This window comes from Callospermophilus lateralis, chromosome 5, assembly GCF_048772815.1.
Source record: "Callospermophilus lateralis isolate mCalLat2 chromosome 5, mCalLat2.hap1, whole genome shotgun sequence".
Classification (NCBI taxonomy): Eukaryota; Metazoa; Chordata; class Mammalia; order Rodentia; family Sciuridae; genus Callospermophilus; species Callospermophilus lateralis.
Window position 1 is genome coordinate 9,999,912 of NC_135309.1, and position 11,513 is coordinate 10,011,424.

Genomic DNA, 11,513 nt, shown 5'->3' on the forward strand with positions numbered 1-11,513 from the left:
TTCTGTTTAACATAGTTCTTGAAACACTGGCCAGAGCAAATAGACAGATGAAAGAAATTAAAGGGATACATGTAGAAAAAGAAGAAATTAAATTAGCACAATTTGCTTATGATATGATTCTATATCTAGAAGACCCAAAAAGCTCCACCAGAAAACTTCTAGAACTAGTAAATGAATTCAGCAAAGTAGCAGGTTATAAAATCAACACCCATAAATCAAAGACATTTCTGTAAATCAGTTGCAAATACTTCAAGAGGGAAATGAGGAAAACTACCCCATTTATAATAGCCAGAAATAAAAAATAAAATACTTGAAAATCAACTTAACAAAAGAGATGAAAGATCTGTACAATGAAAACTACAGATCCCTAAAGAAAGAAATCAAAGAAGACCTTAGAAAGATCTACCTTGCTCTTGGATAGGCAGAATTAATATTATCAAAATGACCAGACTACCAAAAACACTATACAGATTTAATGCAATTCCAATCAAAACCCCAATGGCATTCCTCATAGAAATAGAAAAAACAATCATGAAATTCATCTGAAAAAATAAGAGACCCAGAATAGCTAAAGCAATCCTTAGCAGGAAGAGTGAAGCAGGTGGCATCACTATACCAGGCCTTAAACTATACTACAGAGCAATAGTATTGCATGGTATTGGCACCAAAACAGACTGGTAGGCCAATGGTACAGAATAGATGACACAGAGACTAACCCCCAAAACTACAATTATCTTATATTAGACAAAGGTGCCAAAAATATGCATTGGAGAAAAGATGGCCTCTTCAATAAATGGTGCTGGGAAAACTGAAAATCCATATGCAACAAAATGAAATTAAACCCCTATCTCTCACCATGCACAAAACTCAACCCAAAGTGGATCAAGGACCCAGGAATTAAAACAGAAAACCTGCATCTAAAAGAAGAAAAAGTAGGCCCAAATCTTTATCATGTGGGATTAGGCCCCAACTTCCTTAATAAGACTCCTATAGCACAAGAATTAAAACCAAGAATCAATAAATGTGATGGACTCAAACTAAAAAGTTTCTAGAGCAAAAGAAACAATCTGTGAGGTGAATAGAGAGCCTACACCTTGGGAGCAAATTTTTACCCCTCGCACATCAGATAGACCACTAATCTCTAGGATATATAAAGCACTCAAAAGCTAAACACCAAAAAACTAAAATAATATAACCCAATCAACAAATGGAGCAAGGACCTGAACAGACACTTCTCAGAAGAGGATATACAATCAATCAACAAATATATGAAACAATGTTCATCATCTCTTGAAATTAGAAAAATGCAAAACTACTCTAAGATACCAGTCAGAATGGCAGCTATTATGAAGACAAACAACAATAAATGTTGGTTAGGATGGGGAAAAAGGCATACTCATACATTGCTGTGGGACTACAAACTCGTGCAGCCAATATGGAAAGCAGTATGGAGTTTCATTGGAAAACTTGGAATGGAACCACCATTTGACCCAGCTATCCCACTCCTCAGTTTATACCCACAGGACTTAAAAACAGCATACTACAGGGACACAGCCACATCAATGTTTATAGCAGCACAATTCTCAATAGCTAAACTGTGGAATGAACCTCGATGCCCTTCAGAAGATGAACAGATTAAAAAAAATGTGGCATATATACACAATGGAATTTTACTCAGCAATAAAAGAGAATAAAATCATGGCATTTGCAGGTAAATGGATGGAGTTGGAGAAGATAATGCTAAATAAAGTTAGCCAATCCCCCCCAAAAAAAAACAAATGGTGAATGTTTTCTCTTATATAAGGTGACTGACTCATAGTGGGGTAGGGAGGGGGGCCATGGAAGGAAAAGACAACTCTAGATAGGGCAGAGAGGAGGGAGGGGTAGGGAGGGGGCAGGGGATTAGCAATAATGGTGGAATGTGATGGACATCATTATCCAAAGTACATGTAAACACATGAATTGGTGTGAACATACTTTATATGCAAACAAGATATGAAAAAATTGTGTTCTATATGTGTAATAAGAATTGTGTGCATTCCACTGTCATTTATTTAAAAAATAAAAGCAATTAAAAAAAGAATAATATTAATAAAAAAAGAAATTGTGATATGTTGTCTAAGAAAGATAAAAGGAAAAGCACAGGATTTTTACAGGTGTGAACTGAAGTTCTCTATGAACTTGCATCTACATCAAAAAAACATTCAGACCAGACAGGCAGTCAGTATAGATAGGTAAACCCAGTCAGGTCAGGTAAACCCACTCAGGTCCCATCAAGGAGGCCAATTTTGAGTGAGTCTGGGAAGTGGGAGACTGCCCACTGAGGGATTGAAATGTTAATTCCTTCAGAGCCCTTCCTTCACCCTTACCAAGAACCTGCTCCTGCTCCAACTTGTTGCCAAGGTAACCTGCCCCAGGAATTGCCCCTCCCTACAGGGAGCTATAAGGTTGTTAAGGTGTCCTGGGCTGCTCCATCCTGCCCTTCCCTCTTCAGCCCACCTGTGTCCCACCTTTGGGCCATCCCTCCCAGCATTCCTGGGCCTACTCAGGTGTGCAGGAAGGAGAAAGATAAGGGGGAGAGGGCAGGAGAACAGAGGAAGCCTAGGACACATAAAAACGTGGAACACCTTGCTTCTTGGGATACCAGGATACCAGCTGAGGCCCCTTCTCCTTCCTGGGAGAAGTCTAGGTTACCCCTTATTAGATAAACCCTACTTTATGTTTGCCTCAGTGTGCTTCTCTAAGGTTCAGACTTCAACATGTGGGGAGGCAGGACTCCTCACTGATAACTGGCAGTATCACTTTCATTTACATCAAAGAACCTTCAGATCACTTGACTTTGGCTAACTAGACCACCATGAGGGTAGGAAGACAGGTTCTGTGTGGAGAGCAAGCATTATCTTGGGCTATCTTAAGCCCTGTAATAGCTAATTATCTTAATTACCGTGTCAGATGAAAATTCTTAAAACTACTACTCACAATACATCACTAACCTTATCAGACTTTCTAAATAGGAAACCAGCAGGGAAGGGAGGGGACCCCAGGGACCTAGGCCACCCACCCAACAATGAGGAGCAACTGGAGAGGGTCCAGGGCAACCAAGCAGCAGGAAAAGAGCCTTAGGCTTTGCAGCTGACCACAGAGAGTAGCCACCCATCCCAACCCTGGGCCCATGCCATAAGCTAGCCAGGACAAGAACGCAGGCTCTGACCAACTCCAAGAAGCTAACACCCACCCCACCATTCAGGAGCAGAGGAAAGAAGCTCAGGGCCACCCGCCAGCGGGGACAAGGTTGAACGCTCTGCCTCTGACTTCAAGGACCCACCACCCAGCCCAACCGGTGGGACCAGGGGACTGAGACTGTGCCCTACTCCCTAGCTCACCGGCACACCAGGGCACCAGGGCAGGTGCTGAGGGAGTCGCATCAGCCCTGGTCGCAACTTCACCAGTTTTAGCTTCCTTGGTGACCCAGTGTTCTCTCCAGGAACTTCCAGGCACCCGAGATTGCAACACAGGAGGTGCAGAGTCACTTGGGCCTTGAAAATGGCGAAGCGGAGTTGATGAGGACAAAATCTCCTGAGATTACAGAAGCCCCCCTTCCCCTCCGCTGGTGCACTTGATTGGACAGTTCCACCCGCATCCCTGATTGACCAGGCTTGCCTCTGCATCATGACTGACAGCTGAAGATAATTAAAAATTAGCTAAAGTGACAGGTTCTTGGCCCCAGCCCTTTTCAGGTGGAGCTTTTTGATTGGGAGCTTTTTGATTGGGCTGGGTACTAATTCAGGTAGGAAGCATTTGCTTGGAACTTGGTGAAGATGGTGACCTCTGGGAGAGAGAGCATGAGCCGAAGTCAAGCCCTAATCTGACATGATGAAAACGTGGGCCTCCTTTTTCTTCTATTAGGTGCAGAGTCTCCAGTCTAATTTCTAGATGCTTGATCCACTTTAATTTGAGTTTTGTATGTGGTGAGAAGTAGAGGTTTAATTCCATTTTGCTACATCTAAATTTCTACTTTTCAGCACCATTTTTTTGAAAAAAAAAACTATCCTTTCCTCCAATGGATGTTTGCGAGAGAGAGGGAGCCCAGCTGAAGGGATTTGTAGCCCGTCTGCTGTGCTGCCTAAATCTAATAGGGTCTCTGGGTTTTCAAGCTGCCTTGTTGGCATAAGGTGGGTTCAGTGTTCAGCCTTGCTGGGGGAGCAGGGGTGGTGTGGGGGGGTGGTGTTGAGTGTTCAGCCTTGAGCAGGGGGTTCACCTTGAGTTTAGCCTTGAGTGCAGGGTTTGAGCATTTGGACTTGAGGTAAATAGGCGATAAAGAACAGACAGATGGGGGTTTGAGTGTCCAGGTTATCCTTCACTTCATGCTCTTTCTCTCAGAAGTCACCATCTTCACCAAGTTCCAGCCTGCTCTACACCTAACACAACTAACGCAAAATTTTTGAGCCAAAAATTCCAGCTCTTTTTATTTTATTTTATTCATTCATTTATTTATATTTTATTTTGAGACAGTCTCTTGCTCATTTGCTTAGGGCCTCGCTAAGTTGCTGAGGCTGGCTTTGAATTGCAATTCTCCTGCCTCAGCCTCCCATACCACTGGGATTGCAGGGACGCGCCACTGTGCTGGGCAGCATTGAAAGGAAAGTGACCACAACACTCGCAGCGACCAAGAGATCTTTATTGCAGCAGTGCAAAAGAGGAGAAAAAAGGGAGAGTGAGAAGGAAAGAGGGGAAAAGAGAGAAGAAAGACAGGGGATACCAGAGAGAGAGGGGAGAGAGTGAGAGGGAGAGGGAAAGTGAAAGCAAGAGCAAGAGAGAGGGTGAGAGTGAGAGTGAGAGAGAGTGAACGTGAGAGAGAGCAAGAGAGGGGGACCCAGCAGGAGGGACTTTTTATAGCCAAAATCTAATGGGGTCTCTGGGTCTCCAAACTGCCTTGTTGGCATACAATGATTGGATCATACAGTGGTTGCTAAGGGTGTCATCTTCTGCCTTCAGGCAGATGGGGCAGGGGTCAGATGTGGGTTTTGGTTGCACCAGGTGGGTGGGGGTCGAGGGTTCAGCCTTGAATCGGGTTGAGTGTTCAGACATGACGCAAACAGGTGATAAAGGACCAGACAGAGGGGGATCTGAGTGCGTGGGGTATCCTGCAGCTAAAGTTTGTTCAGCCTGCCTTGCAGACAACTTAGTTACTTCAGTCTGCCCTGCACCTAACAAGCATAATTTGCTAAGTTGCTTGAAGTTGCAGCAGCTGATACTATATGTGTATAGAGAAATGTTTTTCATTGAGGTGCTGTGGAATAATCCCAGGGGGCACAACCTCTGAGCTGAATCCATGACACATGTTTTTATTTTTTTGTTTTTTGAGCTAGGGTTTCACAGTTTGCAGGTGCTGAACTGAACTTTGGGCTCCTCCTGCCTCTGTCTCCCCAAGTAATTTTTGTTGTTATTGTTTTTTGTTTCCATGGTGAGGTTAAAACCCAGGGCCTCACTAGTGCTAGAAAAGCCTCTCTCATAACAGCAGACCCACACCAAGAAACATTTTAATGAGAATGACTAACACAGAGAATAAAGATAAAATCTCAAACACTGTGAGAAAAAAAAATTAAATTACATATAAGGAAAAATCAACTTGGATCTCAATGATTTCTCAGCCCAGACCCTCAAAACTAGGAAGTCCTAAATAATATATTTCAATCACTGAAAGAAAATATATGCCAACTAATAATTTTATGTCCAGCAAAATTAAGATACAGATTTGAAAATATAATTAAATAATTCCACAATAAACAAAAATTAAAAGAATGCACAACTAGAAAGTCTACACTACAGAGCATTCTCAACAAAATATTCCATGAGGATGAAGTGAAAAAAAAAAAGTGAAAACCAGCAAACGTAGGGTCTACACTAAAGGGACATTCAACCAAAGGAGAAACTAGGACAAATCAAAAACCAGAAATGAATCAAGATGACAGGGAATACAAACCATATCTCAATAATAACCTTGAATATTAACTGCCTAAACTCATCAATCCAAAGACGGAGACTGGCAGATTGTATTAAAAAGCAAGATCCAACAATGTGCTATCTCATGGGCAAAGACATCCACAGTCTCAAAGCAAAAGGATGGGGAAAAACTTATCGCTCAAATGGATTGAGGAAACAAGCAGGGGTTTCCATTTTTGTTTCAGATAAAGAAGAGTTCAAACCAAAGTTATTCAGAAGAGACAAAGAAGGATATTTCATACTTCTTAAGGGAAGTGTATATCAGCAAGAAATAGCACACTTATGACCCAAACGATTAACATCTATTAACATCAAACAAACCCTACTCAATTTCAAGAATCGAATGGACCACAGTACAATAATTCTGGGTGATTTTAACACACCTCTCTCACTACTGGACAGATTTTTCCAACAAAAACTAAATAGGGAAACTATAAAACTAAATAATACAATCAACAATTAGACTTAATAGACACATATAGATTATTTCATACATCTTCAAACAAATACACTTTCTTCTCAGCAGCACATGACTCCTTCTCTAAAACAGATTATATCTTATGCCACAATGAAACTATTAGTAAATACAAAAAAGCAGAGATAATGCCCTGCATTCTATCAGACCACAATGGAATGAAATCAGATATCAATGATACAATTAAAAATAGAAGGTACTGTCAGAAACGGATACTAAATAATACACAATTGAACGATGAGTGGGTAGTAGAAGAAATCAAGGATGAAATTTTAAAAATCTTAGAGTTAAATGAGAACACTGATACAACATATCAAAATCTCTGGAACATTATAAAGGCAGTACTAAGAGAAAAGTTCATTGCGTTGAGTTTATTGATTAAAAGAATAAAAATATTAATAAACAAATGACCTAACACTACATCTCAAAGCCCTAAAAACAGAGGAAGAAATCAACCAAAAGCAATAGAAGACAGGAAACAATTAAAATCACAGCTGAAATCAATGAAATCTCAACAAAAGAAACAACCGAAAAAAATTACAAAACAAAATGTTGGTTCTTTGAACAAATTATTAAAATAGATAAAACTGTGGCCATTCTAACAAAGAGAAAAAAAAGAGAAAACTCAAATTACTAAAATACAAGATGAAGAAGGAAATATCACAGTAGATATGTCTGAAATGAAGAAGATAATTAGAAACTATTTTGCAAATTTATACTCTAATAAAATAGAAGACATCAACAAATTTCTAGAGAAATATGACCTACACACTCTAAATGAGCAGGTCATATAATTGAAATACATCAATTTCAAGTAATGAAATAGAAAATGCCATCAAAAGCCTACCAACTAAGAAAAGTCCAGGACCAGTTGAATTCTCAGCCAAGTTCTACAAGACTTTCAAAGAAGAATTAACACCAATACTTCTAAAAATTGACAAAGAGGGAACCCTTCCAAATTTATTCTATGAGGCTAATATCACCCGGATACAAAAACCAGTCAAAAACACACCAAGGAAAGAAAACTTCAGACCAATATCCCTGATGAACATAGATGCAGAAATTCTCAATAAAATTCTGGCAAATCACATGCAAAAATATATTTAAAAAACAGTGCTTCACCATCAAGTGGGATTCACCCCAGAGCTGCAAGGTAGTTCAACATACAGAAATCAATATACATAATACATCATAGTAGCAGCCTTAAAAACAAGAATCACATGATCATCTCAATAGATACAGAATAAGCATTTCACAAAATACAGCACACTTTATTTTTCAAAACACTAGAAAAACTAGGGATGGTAGGAACATATGTCAACATAAGGCTATATATACTAAACTCAAGGCCAGCATCATTCTAAATAGAGGAAAATTGAAAGCATTCCTGCTAAAAATTGGGACAAGAAAAGGATGTCCTCTTTCACCACTTCTATTCAACTTCATCATTGAAACTCTAGCTAGAGTAACTAGAGAGAAGAAAGAAATTAAAAGAATACAAACAGGTAAAGAAGTACTCAAACTATCACTCTTTGCTGATGACATGATTCTATATCTAGAAGATCAAAAAAATTCCACCAGAAATCTTCTAGAACTAATAAATGAATTTGCAAACTAACACCATATAAAATCAACACCCATTAAATCAAATGCCTTCTTATACATTAGCAAAGAATCCACTGAAAGAGAAATTAGGAAAACTACTCCATTCAAAATAGCCTCAAAAATTATAAAAATACCTGGGAATCAATCTAAAGAAAGAGGTGAATGATCTCTACAATGAAAACTTCAGAACACTAAAGAAAGAAAGTGAAGAAAATTTCAGAAGATGGAAAGATCTCCCATGCTCCTGGATAGGCAGAATTAATATTGTCAAAATGGTCATACTACCAAAAGCATTATGCAGATTTAAATCTATCACCCATCACCCATCTGACTCCTGAATGTGGCAGCATTGAGGGCAGGGCTGTGCCTTATTCCTCACTCTTCAGGTAAGAATTTCAAGGTTAACATAAACCACTCCACACACAATCTGTGATTACAAAAGTTCTCCCTAGAATTGGAGACGGGTATGTTTAATGAACAAAGGAATCTTTATGTCAAACATACACACATGGCCATCCAGCACCTCAATTGTTTTTAAAGGACTGTATATGACACTTATATGCATTTAATTAAAATAAAATATTCATTTTGAAGTTGACTTACTAATGAGACCTGTAAATTGCAGATCTTCTATCCCTGTACCTTACAGAGGGTGACTTTTCATAATAAGCTGTAAACACAGTTCTACTAATGCAGTCACATGCTTCTCTCTGACAACATGGTTGAAACCAGAGCCTCCCTGTCTTCCTGACAGCTGGGTAGTGCCACCGTCATCACACTGGCCAAGCTGTAGTTTCTGCAGAGAAGCCCAGCATCCCTTTGGTGCCACACCTGACACTTCAGAATATTCAGTGGCCCCTCACCTGCACCCCTGACTCTGAGCATCTCTACTGGAGGCAGTCTAATGTTTGGTCAATGCTCACGTTTGGTCAATACTCAAGAAGCCCAGTCCTCATAGTCACGTTTTCCCACATGCTGAACACTTCCATAGAGTTTTTCTCAGGGCTCCCACGACATCCTTATTTCGAAGACTATAGATCAAGGGGTTGAGCATTGGTGTCACAATGGTGTAGAAGACAGACACAACTTTATCTTGGCCTGGAGTATGGGAAGAGATTGGCCTCATGTACATGAAAATGATCGCACCATAGTATAAGCTGACCACCACCAAGTGAGAGGAGCAGGTGGAGAAAGCTTTCTTCCTCCCCTCGGCAGAAGCCATGTGGATGATGGTGACCAGGATGAGTATGTAGGAGGCAAGGATGATGGAGAATGGAATGAGAAGCAGAATAGTGGTACTGATCAACACCCCCATCTCATATGCCAAGGTGTCCTCACAAGAGAGCTGCAGGACACCAGGGAGTTCACAGTAAAAATGATGGATTTCTCTGGGTCCACAGAAAGGGAACTTCATGGTGTAGACAGTGTGTACCAAGGCATTGAAAGCACCACTCACCCATGAGCTCAGTGCCATCTGCCTGCAGAGGGTCCAGTTCATGTGCAGCAAGTAGTGGAGAGGCTTACAGATGGCCACATATCGGTCATAGGACATGAGTCCCAAAAGGATGCACTCAGTTCCACCCAAGGCCAATCCCAGGAAGATTTGTGTCCCACAGCCAGACACAGAGATGGCAGTCTTGTGCAGAAGGAAGTCAGGAATCATCTTGGGGACAATGGCAATTGTGAACAGGATGTAAATGAGAGAGAGCTGCCACAGGAAAAAGTACATAGGAGTGTGCAGAAGGGGGTCCACCAGGATCAGCAGGATGAGGAGGCTGTTTCCTGTCAGCGTGACGAAGAACATCATGGAGATGAGCAGGAAGACACAAAAGTGAGCTGGTATGTGTTGAAGCAGTCCCAGAAGAAAAAACTCAGCCACAGTGTGGTTCTCCAAACTTGTCATGCTTGGAAGCTCCACCAAGGTCACAGAAAATGCACCCAAGTATAAATACTATTGAATGGTAAAGTTGGACTATTTGGAAATTGTCATATTATGTGTGACAGTTTCAGAAAAAATGGTGACTCCTGCAGGTGTAGGTTCATCCAATTATACTTGTCTAGTTTACTAAATGCTCTATCAGGTGAAGGCTTCACTTGAGTTTTCCATCTTTTGCTGTATTTTGAGCAAGGGCTTCTCATCCAGGGCAGCTGAATGGAGGGGAGTCTGTGTCTCACCAGCACCTTGGGTGCAGACTGGCCAGTGAGTCACAGCTGCTCCCATTGACTCCCTGAGCTCCCCCACTGCAGGATCCCCTCTGCATCATGACTGTGATGTCTGGAAGGAAGCAAAGTTCTGTAAGTGTTCTGGGCATGAAGACAGCACTGTAGACCTGAGTACAGGTGGGATCCCTGTTGGTTCATGGACCAATCTAATGCTCCTAGACTGATTTTTTTGCAGATGTTTTCCTCACTGCTGGTAACTTACAGCATTTACACAGTCTCACTCACCTGAGGGACTGTTCACCCACCTTTAAGAACAAAGGAGGACATGGAGAATGTTCCGGCAGGTGTTTGCTCTTGGTGTTGAAGACAGGGCTGTCTCCATATGTGTGTTGACCCTGGACACCTGTCTTCTGTGGTCTCACATAGTGATGTGCACTTCTGCCTCAAAGGGAAGGCTGTGCTCAGACTGGCAGAGCTGCTCACTGCAGAAGCCCAAGCTCCTCAGCCTTGGGAGCACACCCCTTCAAGAGGGGCCTGCAGCCTTCCCTTGCAGATAAGTCAGACCTTCTCTTTACAGTAAACCAAAAGGCTTTATCAAACTGGTGAAGTTTTTATTAGGTCAGTCCACCTTTAAATACCATTGGATACCGTTTACATTACTTTGTGAAGTAATAAATCTGTCTTCCAATAATCTGTGCATCTAAATTCAAAAACTTATCTTCTTGTTGTTTATACTGTGGGAAGTGTGGGAGATGCTAGTGAGGACTAAGTGGCAAATATATTCTCATGAAGAATTTTAGCAGTGGGTTCCATAACCCAAGTGCATTTGTTTTAAAATATTTGATGAATAGCAGATGATCAGAACAGACACACCCTTCAACAATAGGGAAATCAATGGGTACCTATTATGATGATAGGTCTCATACACATAAAGTAGAAAAATAAAAAAGAATGGCAACAGGATTTACAAAGAGTAAGAAAAACAGCCAAATATCTGGACATTAATAAAATGCTGGGATGCTCTGTTGCCATCCATCCAAATGCTTTTTTCTTAGTGGAGATTACAGTTTCCAATTAATCAGATTACAAAAGAAAAGTGTTAATGTGAAGCAAGTACCAGTCACGAGTCTCCTGCATAGGATAAATGCCTTGGCATAGGTGTACCTCTCAGACTTCTTCCCGTCTGCCCATGGGCTGTCCTGGTCTCTCATTGCACCCAAAAGCCTCTGAATCCTTCCAGCTGAAGCCAACCTCATCCCCCACCTGC

At 41.1% G+C, this 11,513-nt stretch overlaps 1 protein-coding gene across 1 annotated transcript; it reads right to left on the reverse strand.

Annotated features, from left to right (window-relative positions):
* Positions 1 to 9,041: 9,041 nt before the first annotated feature.
* LOC143390372 (olfactory receptor 2AJ1-like) lies at positions 9,042 to 9,986 on the reverse strand. The gene has a single exon (XM_076842792.1). It carries the CDS (start codon positions 9,984 to 9,986, stop codon positions 9,042 to 9,044), a length of 945 nt encoding a protein of 314 aa, XP_076698907.1.
* Between the last annotated feature and the right edge of the window lie 1,527 nt (positions 9,987 to 11,513).

What these genes read in the sequence shown, in the direction of transcription:
- LOC143390372 (XM_076842792.1), bottom strand. Translation starts at nt 9,986, where the DNA reads ATGACAAGTTTGGAGAACCACACTGTGGCTGAGTTTTTTCTTCTGGGA.